This window comes from Phocoena phocoena, chromosome 2 (assembly GCF_963924675.1).
Source record: "Phocoena phocoena chromosome 2, mPhoPho1.1, whole genome shotgun sequence".
NCBI classification, from domain to species: Eukaryota; Metazoa; Chordata; class Mammalia; order Artiodactyla; family Phocoenidae; genus Phocoena; species Phocoena phocoena.
Window position 1 is genome coordinate 116,388,742 of NC_089220.1, and position 13,701 is coordinate 116,402,442.

The 13,701-nt window shown below is 50.1% G+C and overlaps 1 protein-coding gene across 2 annotated transcripts in view; it reads right to left on the reverse strand.

The window, feature by feature from the left end:
- Positions 1–327: 327 nt before the first annotated feature.
- Positions 328–13,701, reverse strand: part of EDC3 (enhancer of mRNA decapping 3) — a 49,893-nt gene continuing 36,519 nt past the window's right edge. Inside the window, exons 5-7 of one of the 2 annotated variants that reach the window (XM_065872075.1) lie at positions 9,078–9,231; positions 5,209–5,426; positions 328–2,751 (exon numbers count right to left, since the gene is read on the reverse strand). In XM_065872075.1, coding sequence (XP_065728147.1) covers positions 2,417–2,751; positions 5,209–5,426; positions 9,078–9,231 — 707 coding nt within the window. In that variant the 3' untranslated portion in view covers positions 328–2,416. The remainder of the gene's footprint in view (positions 2,752–5,208; positions 5,427–9,077; positions 9,232–13,701) is intronic. The other variant, XM_065872076.1, reaches the window with a different exon arrangement.

The window sequence follows — 13,701 nt, forward strand, 5'->3', positions numbered from 1 at the left end:
AGCTTGTGGAGAGCTAAGTGTGAACTGGGCCAGGCACAGAAGGGCTAGCCAGAAGCTCCGGTATCCCTCTGGGCCCAGAAGAGCAGTGGTAGGTCTGCTGAACAGTCCTAAAAGGGGACTGCAGGCCCCTGTACCTCTCAGCCCCAAGGAGTATAAGGGAGATGGCCCACTGGTTTTACCTATCCTTCCGGCCCTGTCTTTGGCTGGGACTTCCGACTGTTATGTGCCCATGACTTTAACGAAGTGTGAGAAGCGATGCAGGCTCCTCGGGCTGGGGATGCAGTACTTCACTGCAGCGTACCGAGCAGTTTACCACAGAGCACAGGACTCCGTCATTCAGCTTTATTTTCGTGCTGGTTTTTGGTTCCCCAAGAGCTGCAGGAGTGATCGTCTTGGCCACCTGACGGGGGCTCCCTAGGACTGGGCACTGTGGGCAGGTTGCCTCTGAAAAGAGCTGAAGAGAGAAGAATCGTGCTTATCTTTACCACCACTGGGGAAGGCCCAGGCTGAGGGCAGGAAGAGGCTCCAGGGCCACCTGGGGAGAAAACAGGGAGAGGCTTGGGCACCAACTCCCAGTGGCCCCTCAACACAAGGCCATCACCCCCAGGGTCACTGTGACTTACTGGAGCAAGCACAGTCTTCTGGGCCAGGGTTCTTCTAGCTCGTTTCTCACTGTACCCAATTAGGAGACCTCACTGCATCAACAGGCAGCCAGAACCTGTTTAATGGCTGCTTACTAAAATGCCTGTAATCCAGCACTGCTCCTCAGATTATGGCCCTGCCTCTAAAGAGAGGGCCCCATTATGGGAGCTCCTTGGCCCTGAGAGTGAGCAGAGGCTCAGGAAGGATACACAGCACGGGGTTCACAGTCGCTGGCCTTCCGCTGCTGGAGACAGTTTAACATCTGAGGGAAGATGACGGGAAAGGAGGGACCAGCCCTCTCTCCCCTGCCTCATCGGCTCCTGCCTATGCTCCTAGAAGAAAAGTGGTAAGTAGCCTGAAACCCATGGTACCAGGGCCTACCCTGTGTCCATGATCCACCCCCTTAACCAGAGTGGGTGGGCACAGCAGAAGGAAGCCTGAAGCCCTGAATCAGGCTTTAAAGCACAAGCCTTTTGCAAGGGCCCCTCTCAGGAACTTCAGGGCACGGCTCCTGTTCTACCAGCCTTCAGGGCCTGGGCCTGTGAACATCTGGGGGCTTAGTGCCTTAGGATCTGAGCAGCAGTGTGTTCCTAAGGCTGAGCCCCACCAGCTAGCTCATCCAGAACTAGCCTCATTTTGGCATCTTTGAGACAGGGTGCTGGCCCTGAGCCCACTCATCTAGAGAAAACAATCATAATGGGTTCAAGGCCCAGACTGTAAAAGCTGGGGTAGAGCCCACATGGGAGGGACGTGCGCCCTGCTCTGGGATCACAGCTGCTGGGGACTATTTCAGGGGAAGGGCAGAGGGGGCAGAAGAGCGTAGGGGGTGTGTGTGCAGGCAAGGAGGGGTGGGGAGTGGTGGCTTAGGACGGAAGCACCAGGGAGCCTCTTCTGGCTCAGCACCAGGCTCCCCCAGGGGCCTCCCCAATACTTAACATTAAAGCTGCACCCTGAGGGGTCTGGCCCCAGACCAGGCAAAGGCTCAGCCCCCAGCTATAGAGTATGGGGTTGGGGGGCACTGCTGGCAAGATGGGCACTGTGGTTCTACAGTAACATAACCTTATACTACCTGTGCTGAAGACAACAGAAAAACAGTAAAAAAAATCCCAATACAGTAACACCATTCTGATGCCATTCCCCTTCCCTGCCTCCCAGAGTGATGGAGTGAAAAAAAAAACCAGCATAAAACTTGGATCAGCTCAAGAGAAAGGGTCAAAAGCCCCCAAATCAACCTGTGGCGGGGCTGAGGGAAGGCCTCAAAGCCCTCAACGGAACGGAGACTGCAAGTCTGCCCTCTAGTGGACAACTGCAGTGCAGCCAGTTCCACGTGATCTGAGGAAGGGCCGCTTAGCTGGGGTTGTGAGGGAAGCAAGGGAGACAGAGCCACAAGCTCGGCACCAGAGCCAGCTCAGGCCCCAAACAGGGCTGCCCCACCCCTCGAGGCGCTCGCCCAGGCCCAGAGGCTGTAAACGTGACACACAGTCTGTGAGCTGCCTATGTCTGTAAACAAAGCCCCACCTGATCACACAGGGGGCCGAGTGTAGCAATGCCTGGAGCCACTGTGCACGGAGCCTGCCACTCGCCCCGCACACCCAGTAAGAAAGCTTTCCCTGGCTAAGGGCAGGTGACAGGTCTGTTTTAAATATGAGCTGTTCTCTCAAAGAAAGAAACCAAAAAGAGAAAAAACAACAAGGTCCATGAAGCTTCACATCCTTAAGGCGTTCGTTGGCAGGAGCAGCAGGGGACCGCAGGGTCCAGCCTGCCCAGAGCCCTTCTAGGCAGAGTGCAGTGGGATGACAAACTTGCAGCCAAAGGGTGAGTGGTAGCTGATGCCCACCTCCTGGAATACCTGCTGGGGAATGCCGATGTCGCACAAATAGACACGGCCTGCGTGCTCCCCCAGAGGCAGAGGTAAGCCCAGAGCCAGTGACCACTTGGCATCGATGCCCTGTTCGACTTCATGCACAGGAGGGTCTATGCTGAGTACTGGTGCCCGGTTCTGGTTGGCCCAGGCCACGGCTGCTTTGTACCAGGGCTGATCCCGCAGGAAGGCATTCTCGGGACAATCCAGGCAGTTGATCACCAGGTCCACAGGGCTGGTGGGCAGATCTGTAGGTGGAAAGAGTGCCATCTGAAAACCCCTATCAAGTAGCAGCCCAGGCTGGCACTAGAACCATGGTGGCCCCCAAGAGTGTCTTGTTCAGACACCACTCCAATGCCTCTCCAGAGAACAGCCTTCTCAAGGCTGGGTCAGTACTCAGGCCCCGGAAGTTCCAAGGCCTGGTTAGGCCGGGTGCTAGAGACCAAGGGCGTGTCAGCCCGATGGACCACTGTCCTCATGGAGCTCCCAGGCTGAAGCACTGTCCTGCTGGGTGTGCAGAGCTTCTCAGGACACAAGGCCCTTGCCTCCTCCGCATACCTGACTAACTCCCTGGTAAATTACAGGCTCTGGGAAGGTGGGCTCTACTGCCATGTCAGCCCTCGCAGGGAGACCGTGCCTCGGGCTCCGGAGAAATGGGCTGACTGCCATTTGCTGTCCGGCCCAAGAAGTGTGAGAGGCAAGGGCACGCTCATTCTACACCAGGCCGTCCTGCTTCAGACTGCCTGGCCCTGCGGCCCTCTCACTATCACGGTAATGAGTCCTTCTTGCGGCCCAACCTTAAGAACGGGGAAGGGATCTATCACTTCTCTCAGGGGTTTTAAAAGGCTTCTCTGCTCTAACCAGGCCTCTGGGACAGTGTAAGAACAGATATCTCAACAAGTATGTAAGCCTTGAGCAGCCCAAGAGGCTAAACTGAGACTAGTGGAAATCAGACCAAACTCAAAGGTGAGCATCCTCAGACTTGCCTCCTGGGGCAGTTGGGACAGAAAGGCTTGTGGGCAGCTAGACGAAGAACCAACTGCCTGGAAGAGGGCATCATGTTACAGATCTCAAGGGGGGAACCCACATACGAGAACCCCTCCCCAGGTCTCAGCCTTAAGTAATGACATATTGCAATTAGAGACTGATGGCTTCCTTACTCAGAACAGGCCACTACGGATGGAGGTGGTGGTGTCCCTGTGGGCCCTGAGGCTCTCAAGAGTGGGAGCGGCAGCTTATCTTCCGCATGCCCACAGGAGGAGCCTGGCCTGAGAGTAACGGCAACCTAGAATGGCTTGCTGACATAGCTGAACACACCGTTCTTTCTTTACTTGCCTTTCAGGTACCAGGCCCTCTGGGTTTTCCTTCTCCTTCACTGACCACTCTTTCCCTGTCTCCTTAGCTGGTCTCTCAAGTCCCTGACTTCTATACAAAGAACTCAGTCTAACAACTTCTCTATCTAATCTCTCTTCCTAGGAGACATCTTATCCAGGCTCATTATGGCTTTAAATACCACCCAGACACTTGTAACTCCAGACCAGATCCCTTAACTCCAGACTCTTCTCCATCAATCAACATTTCCACCTGCATATCCAACAGGCATCTCTAACTGAGCTTCTGCTCTTCTTCCCCAAACCTCCCCCACCCCCAGCTCTTCCCATCTCAGTGATGGGACCTCCATCCTTCCAGTTACTCAGGCCAAAAACCTTGGAGTCATTCTTAACCCTTCCCTTTCTCTTGTCCCTTACACCCAATCTGTAAACTCTTATCTTCAATATTGCTTCAGAAACTAACCACCTTTCATCACTTCCACGCTGTCTTAGCCACCAACATTTCTCTCTCCAGTTATCACAATAGCCTTAATAACTCTCTTTGTAAGCCTACAGTCTGCTCTCAAACAACAGCCATAATGATCATTTGGAACCCGATTTGGATTATATCTTTCTTCCACTAATTCCTCCAGTGACTCTCCATCTCACCCAGAGTAAAAATTCAAACCCTCACAGTGATCCACAGGCCCTTTATGACTGGACCCTGAAATGTCTAAGTCTGCTACCCTCCACCCAACCCTCCAACATTCCGTCTTCCTTCCCTGCCTGCTTTATTTGTCTCCATAACACTTACTGCCATGTGACCTGGAAGAGATATTACTTGTCATCTGTCCTAACCAGAATGTAAGCTCCACGGAAGCATGGATTAAGAAAAAAAATCTGGGACTTCCCTGGTGGCACGGTGGTTAAGACTCCATGCTCCCAATGCAGGGGGCCTGGGTTTGATCCCTGGTCTGGGAACTAGATCCCACATGCATGCCGCAACTAAGAGTTCGCATGCCACAACTAAGGAGCCCGCCTGCCACAGCTAAGACCCAATGCAACCAAATAAATAAATATTTTCTTAGAAAAAAAATCTATCGCCATATCCCCAGTGTCAAAAACAGTGCCCGTTCTGTAAATATCTGTGAAATGAATAAATAGGTCCCCACCTCTCCATTTGAGTAGTGGGAGAAGGAGGAGGGTGAAAGGGATAGGAAGTAGGCAAGTCGACACCAAAGGTATTTATTTCCTTAGACACTAAGACTACTTACGGGCAAAGCATTCTTTACCCTTGTGGTGCTTTTCCACCTGTCACCACTGGGCGGCGCCGCCAGACCAATGAAAGCACCGAGGACGGAGAGGGCCTCAGCCCAGCTCTGTGCAAGTGCTCACCTTTGAGGCTAGACACTTGTTGGCCCTGGGTCTTGCTGAAGAGAGACAGTTCGTTGGTAATGGATTCCAGCATCTTCACGAAGTTGGGCAGGAAGAGGATGACCTGGACATCATGGTTGGCTAGGTGCCTCCCACAGCTGATACCCTGAGCCCCCTTCACATGGGGCCCACATAGCAGGGCCACCGTAGGCCTCTGGTGAACATTTTTGGGATTCAACCTGGAACAGAAGGCAAAGCAGCGTTACCAGCTGCAGACTTGCCAATCCCTTGCATCATATACCAGGCAAGTGCCTCTCGGCACCTACTGCTCTCAGAGTTCTCGCTAGTCCCAGGTTCCAGAGGGGGATGGACAAAATCCACTGAAGGCCAGGTTTACAGGGTGGCACTCCCACTGTCCCACATACCGGTGTCATGTCATCTGCTGGGTCCTCTCATTAGGTAGTTCACCCAGATCTTGTTCCATATGACACTGTTGCCAGAACATTGCTTTCTGACCAAGAACACTTACTGTTCTCACCGTATGACCTATTAGGTCCAAACTCTTCTTAGAAAAGAGGCTTTTCTAACTCTGCAGCCTTCTTTGCTCTTCTTCCCCAACATGTCTGCTCCACTGCAGGAACACTGGTCTCATCAATCTCGGCTGCCCGTGTAAGGTTCTTTCTTGCTTCTGCTCAAACTATTTCCCCTGCCCAGAAACCCCTTCACTTGTGAAACTCTGACCCACCCCTTTTACGATTACTCTGCCTCAACTCCTAAGACACTCACAGCAAGTACCAAAGACGGTAGTTCTAAATCATCCTCAATCAGTTGCCAGTCCAAGTTCTCTTTACTGAGCTGCCAGTAAGCTAATAAGGGCAATGGTGTAGATACTAACAGTACCTATTTCATAGGACGCTGGGTGGATGAATGGATGTAAAGCACTTGTAACAGGAGCCGACACACAAAGTACTCAATCGATGCTGGCACTGTTACACTACTGGTCACAGAGGAGGCAGCAGGCAGGCTAGGGGCTTCCCGGCCTCCTAGGCTGGTAGCGGCCTTGGACACCCACTTCCTGATGAAGTCACTTCCAGCTTCCTGCCGTTCAAAGTTGAGACCTCTCTGGTCTCAGAAAAGCCACAAGTAAGGAGGTTTAGAGGATTAGCCCTAGAGCTGTGCCTGACTCAGTCTGCCCCCAGGGCAGGAAGGGAAGGGGAGATGAACAGCAAGAAAGAGGCTTAGGCCCCTGCTTAGGGGCGGAGCAGTGACAGTCACTTACTCTTTTTCCCCAAAGAGAGGAAGACAGATGTTGTCAAGCCAAAGAGGAAACCCCCACTCCCCAAATAAATTTGGGGCAATCTGGTAATGTACTTTACATATACACCGAGTCATTCATTTCCCTCACCATGTTTGCATCTTACGGAAATATGACGAGTACTTCTCCCTTCACGCAGATACTGTGGAGTTCTGGCATCTGACTCACCCGTGTCTGTTCCCTAAATGGACTCTCCCTCTCACAGAGGCATCCCCATCAGAGGACTCAAAACGGACCACGGCACCCACATACCCAACGGCAGGGTCAGAGTATAGGCACTGCAGACCTGGCCCCACCGTGAACCAGCAATGTCACGTGGGCCAAGTTTTTCTGCTCTCTGAGCCTTAGCTTTGCTCATCTTAAAACCTGGGTTACTATTTACCTTCGAGGTGAAGCTATGAGGATCAGATTAAATGCTGTTGTGAAAGCACAGTGCAAAAATGCATGGTACTTGACACACATGAAACTGATTACCGTGGTATCTTTCTCAAAGGAAAACCAGCAACTGCTGCAAACGACAGGAGATGGCCCTTCTGAGAGTTCAGACACTGAAAGAACAGACAGGCGCAAGGACAGCCAACTCCAAGAAGCTGACTAGAGGAATGTGACTTGGGGAGGACATTCAGATCCTGCCCCCAAACTGCTGGGAAGCCACTTAATGGCCTCAAATACTCCCAGGAAGAGGTTATTCCTCAAGTTGCCCCAATGGCTGCTCTGGGAGAAGGTTCAACGGTCATCAGACCCAAGGGCAGGATACTCCTTCAGAGAGCAGCTTGCACTACTTCCTCCTTTGCGGTCTCCAACTGGCTCTTTCCTGGCAGAGGAGAGGCCAGGGAACCAGGCTGGGAAGCAGGCCTAAATCAAGGGACAAGGAGGAATGAACACAATGCTACAGGGTGAGGGGAGAGGAGAAGCCAGGAGGGGAAATCTCACAGCCAGCGTGGATCACTTTAGACACCACTCTCCCGCAAGGCTACCAAAGTCCTCCTCTTTATTGACAAATACAGCAGATACCTGTCAACTCTAATTGTGCTTGCGCTCTCAGCATCGCCATTGCTGACCACCCCTTTATTCCTCAAACACCATTCCTTTGGTTCTTAAACACTACCCTCTTGGTTCTCTTACCTCTCGGGCTTTAAACTTTCTTAGCTAGTTTGGAAGGCTCCTCATCTCTTAACTCTGCTTTAATGCTAATGTTCCCCAGAATTCCACCCTGGGCCCTTTCCTCCCTTTACACCCTCTCCTTAGAGGAGCTTGCCTATTCTTATACCATGTATCAGATGATGACTTCCAGATCTTTATCTTCTGCTCAGACCTTTTTCTAAACTTCAGATCCCGACTGCCAATGGTTTACTGGATGTCTCACAGGCCTCCTAAACCCAACATATCCAAAACAAAATCCACCATCTCCCCCAAACCTGCTCCTCTTCCCACGTTCCTTATCACAGTGAATGCTATCACTAGCCAACCAGATGTCCATGCTAGAACGCTTTAAGTTCAGTGATCACCGACACTTCACTTTCTATCACCTTCCATATCCATTCAATACCCTGCCCTGCTGATCTTACCTTTAAAAATTCCCTCATCCACCCACTTCTCTGATCCCTACTTCCCTGCTTGGGGCCACCATCACCTGGCCCCTGGCTCAGTTTTCTAACTGGTCTCATGGCCCCAGTCTTGCCTCCTCCTTTAATCTACTTGGCCAAAGTCACCTTTTTGAAACACAAGACTAATCACGTTACAGCACTACTGAAATCCCTTTAGCAGCTCCCTGCCTCTCAGCTGTACCAAAGCCCTACTTTCCAGCCACACAAAATGACTTATGGATCCACGGTCTCCTGATCCTTTCTGCCCTCGGCACACGCTTGTTACTTTTCCCCCTTGCTCTGTAGGACTCAGTTTGGATGTCACTGCTCTAGGAAGGGTGAGTGGCTTCTCCAGCCTGGAGTAGAAATGTGGCTTCCTGGAGAGGCTTCTGTTTCCTCGACCACAGCACTGGACTTTCTGGAGACCTCACTAGGCTACTGGAGGACAGGAGCAGTATTTTCTTATTCTTTGTATCCCTAGCCCTAGCACAAGGTCTGGTACATGGTATCAGTAAACATCCACAAAACTAAGCACTGCCCCTGATATAGCAGCCTAAAAGGGCAAGTGGAAAGGTACCAAAGTCTAGCTCTTATACCCAGCTGTCAGGGTTATTCTAGAAGCTCTCAGATATGGAACTCAGGATTGATTTTCACCCCAGCCCTCTGAGTGAATGGCGAGTTCCAAAGGCTGGGTCTCTGAAGGTTCTTAGAAAGCAAGCCTCTGGTAGTCAGCAGGGGTCTGAGAGTCAGCTGTTACCACGAAGGAAGGATCAAAGGGTGGTTTGCTGGGAGAAGAATGAGGACTTCCAGGACAAGGGTGAGAGAGGCAAACAAAAACCTTGTAGCATCCCGGAAAGTGACTTCACAGAGGTACTCACGTTAGAGGAGCGGCCACGGTCTGATGAACTCTGTGCGCGACGCACGGTGGTGGTGCTGAGGCAGAGCCGCATCACCCCACACTCAGCCCCCACCGGTCTGGAGGCATTTACCTGTTGGGTCCTCCGAGTAGGGTCAGTGCCATCTGACTGGCACACACGCCTGTCATCTCCAGTCTCCGCTCCAGAGTCAAGCCATGCTTCTCAGCCACAGACAACAGCTTTTTATGCAGCTCATAGGAAATACTTGGGACAACCAGGCCAGAGTCTGCAGTTTGAAAGGAGGTGAGGAAAAAGGGCAAGTGACTACAGGAAACCAGCTCCACAAGTGGGTGTAGTTGATCTGTGAAAGCCAAGACTTTAAGACTGACCCTCCCCAGCCCACCTGCCTAATCTGGGACTTAGGCATGCTATGCAGCTCTCCACAGAGCTCCAGCAGTGCGTGGGGAACTGAGCAACAACCCGTTCAGGTTACCACAGAGCAGGGATGAACTTAAACTCTTAGAAGTGTAGCTTTAGACCACAAAGGCCAAATCCATGAAGATGTATTTGGTACTATCAAGAAAAGGCTGCAATCTATCAACCGCATTAGAAGAAAACATGCTTTTCTCAAAGTGGGGGAAATGCCATTCCCGGCAGTGAGGTTTTCCTCACAAGCAGACCCCTTATCCTTCCCCAGAGTGGAACAGACACTAGCTAACCCCTCCTGACCCTCTTGGTCCCTGCTGTTCAATTTCAAGGCAGGATGACTTGTTCATCCCATCTGCTCCCCACATCTTCTTCCTCCTACTGTCCTCTACTTAGCCCTTCCTTTTGGCTGAAGAAATTCAACTAGGAACTTGCTTTCTTAAATAATTTTGTCATTTTCTCCCCAATACTCTTACCACAGGGAAAGAGTACACGGAAAGTAACCTATGGCTTGCTTTAAGCTACTCAGAAGAATCTTCTACTCACCATAAACAAACAGAACTCTATAAAGGTTAGGGAGAATCACAGTCATTGAACGTACACCATGGAAAGTACTGATACCTGGTTTTACAAGGTCAAAGTCTGCAGCAGCTGGGTACACTTGAAGGAGTCCACAGTATTATACGTATCAGTAGCAAGGTGCCGTTTCAGGGCCCAGAAAACCAGGACAGGAAAGAAACAGCAAAGTCAAAAATTGTGATCTTTTGCCTTGACAACTAATGCCATCTTACAAAGGCTAAAGTCACTGGGCTGGCCCCAAGGGAGCAAACCCTCTGCCAAACAGCCCCATGCGGCCTCACTGGCAGACCAAGAAACACAGATTCCAATCAGCAAGTCATCGTGGGATTGCATGTAATTAGTTTTGTCTGGCTGGATCACATGCCTTTTCAGATCCTGTGTCCTCATCTATACTGGACTGCAAACTCCTCAAAGTAGGGAAATAAGCCTCTTACCTCCTCAGCCCCCACCTCAGTTATACTGTCCCAGCTGTAGTTATTTACCAATAGAGGCAAGTTCTCATCAGGTACTCAAACGTATAAATGATGCAAACCTACTGCTATTTGTAGTGTGGCTTACTTAACTCTAAGGCAGAAGTTTTCAGAAAGCGCGCCATCATCCTGTTGGTTCCAGAACCCTGTACAGAAAAACTTTTCTTCCTCACTGATCCTTTCGGGAGAAATTTCTTGAGGTTCTTTCTGTCAGATATCCAATCCTTCCTACGTGGATTCTTAAAACCACACAGAATTAGGCTGTGGCTATACATTTTAACAACAGAAATCCAAGGATAAAGACTGAACTTAAAGCACCCACGTCTGTATCCTTTCAAGGGAAGGCAAAATAATAATAACTTAATGTAATAATAAAATAAAAACCATCTCCATGTCAAAATTCACACTATCCTGTCGGTTAATTGACCCCTTCCACCTGTATGAGTCCTACTCCTGCCTGGGGCAGACAACGAACAGTGAGCTTTGCCTCTCCCCTCCCCCTTTGTGAAATGTCAGTCATTGATATCCCGGATGCTGATGCTGGAGGCTGTAGCCTCACCCTGACCTTGCTCTGATTAAAAGAGCCATTTCTTATGACCTGCTCCAGACATGCATACGTTATCAGAACTAATTAGGAACCACTGATAGCAGTGTGAAAAAGCTGAATGAATTCTCAGGAGTCCTAAGCCACTAACAACCCTAAACCTGTCAGACAAGTCATGCACCTGCCTACTTCAAACACCCTCTTCACCTGCAGAGTCACGCAAGGGAGAGCTTTCCCTCAAGTCCGTGCGTTTCTTCACCTACGTACTCCCTTCCTGGTGAATTTGAAACAGGTCAGGGCAGTGAGTCTTGGGCCTGCCACCCCACTAATCAAACTTTCTTTCTGGGACTAGGTCTTGTGCTGTGCGTATAGGCACCCCCTCTCTGGTTCTGAGGGCTCTCTGGGGGCAGGCTGAGTGTTTTCTGCTACCTTTCTCCTCAGTCTTAGGGGTACAAAACTCATGGCACAGGCGGAGAGTTGACTCCACTCTGGCTGGCTGAATGCTGCAGCTGGAAACTGTGTGTCTATTACAGCTCACTGATTTGTGCTGCATGGAAGGGGTCCTGTTGATGAACTGGCATGTTTGGTAGCCTAGGGAAAGGTATGGCCAGGAATCCTTTCTTCTTAGTCTGCCGGTCGCAGGGTCTAGGACTTCACTGTATTCTACTCTGTATCTCTGAAAGGAACATGCTAGCACCACAAAATGTTCCTTTTCAACATTTACACACAGAGTCCAACCAGTCAGACTGGCTTATCAGAAACAGGCAGAGGGAATAAAATAAACTCCAAAGGAAGGGAACCAAGAGCATAGCGTGTAAACTGCAAACAATAACATCGCCAAAGCCTGAACATGGGCCAAGCCCAATTATGTTTCGGTTGGAAGGTGGATCTTTATTGTTTGGGAACCAAGGCAGTAACATTAGTTGGTAGGGCTTCTCTTAATATTAATATGTACTTTAGAGCTGTCAGTGAAACAAGAGAGAGATATAATTATAGCCAGTTCGTGACAAGCAGAGCACTTCTTAGGATCTGATTAATCTTAGGATATCAAGGAAAACGGCTTAAGCACACCCAGTACAGGCCAAGAGAGAAGATGCCTCCTCCCCGCACAGCTCATTCCACAGCTTGAAGCAGGGCCACGGAGCCTCGTGTGCTGCCCCTTCTTCATGTCTTTGTCACTTCCGCACTGCTCCTTACAGTACATACTATTTGGGGCCTTTCCCTCCCTTACGGACACATATGCATGTCCTCACACCCTCCATCGCACTTGCCCACCCTCAAGACACCTTCTAGCACCATGTCTAAGCCTTCCCCCGCAGCCTCTGCATGTACATTCCCTCCCTGTCCTTCCTACCTCCCAGCCTTTCTGTTGTGTAACAAGGCTCCCACAACAAAGTGTCATCTCAAATCCAAACTCAGTCCTCACACTGGCATGGACTTTTAGTTGGAAAGGCTGTGCGTATCCTATGTCTTATCAATGAGGAGCACAGCCCATTACTGGGCATGGGGATTTCTCCAGGACTATGAATTCTGATTCCATTCTGTGGTGGTCACACAACTGGGTGGCGATATCAGACGAGTTCTTTTTTGGAGTATAAAACAACTGGTAAACTCATACCTTTAGACCCAATGTACAGCGAGCCCCTGTAGATTTATATTAAGGTTGCCACAAAATGCAATTTGGTGTCAAGAGTACCTTTGAAAGAAGAATTTATTACGAGAAACCTAAATACCCCTAGTACTCTTCACTGGGGTCCACAAGGCATCCCGTGATCTGGCCCCTGTGTACTTCAGCCCCTTTACCTCGGGCCTCAACCTGCACCACGCTCTGGGCATCGGGGCTGCCTTCTGGTTCCTCAGTACTCCAGGTTCCTCCCCGCCTCAGGAAGCACGTCCCCTCACGTGCTTTCCCTCTTCCGGCACTCTCTTCTCTCTTCCAATGCTCCCTGACACCACACATGGCAGGCTCCTCATTCTTCAGGTCTCAGTTTAAATATCCCTCAGTCTCAGCATGCTGCCTACCTGCTTCACTGTACTTAATACAACTTGTAAATAACTCTTAATACAACTTGTAAATAACTCTTTTTCCTTTTGGACTATCTACTCTGCTAAACTGTAAGCTCCCTGAGGGCAGTAACTGTGTCTGTCTTGTTCACTGCTGTATCTCCTTCCTCTCCACTGTGCCTTCAGTGCACAATGCCTAGTGGAGGGGCTACATAAATGTGTTGAATTAAAGAATGAATGTGAAGGAAACCTGTATAACAGCCTCAGGGCACTCCTCTCTGCAGCTGGGTAAGAGTCCAGCTATAACCAAAGGCAAGTGTGGGTAAGATGTTTCTGACTCTTTCCCCACTTCTTCCTTCCCCCATTAACAACTAGAACAACCTCCTATCCACACTGGACCTCATTCCCTCAGGTTAAAGCTCTACTGGAACAAGCTTTGGACTCAAGAGGTAAAGGACTTCCTGACAAGATTACTCACTAATTACAAAGGGGAAAAGTATCTTTACAAGGAAGAAAGCTGTTGGACAACACCTTACCGAGAGATCAAACTAGCCTCAGTGATGGGACAAAGTGACGCTGTGTACTGTATGATGTAATGCTCCAAGAGAGACAGAGTCCCACCAAAATCCTGGAAAAAAGGTTTAACGCGAATCACATCAAAAGGAAACAATCAATAAATCAAAACCAATGGTTATTCTGCAAATCAACTGGCCTAGACTCTTCACAAATGTCA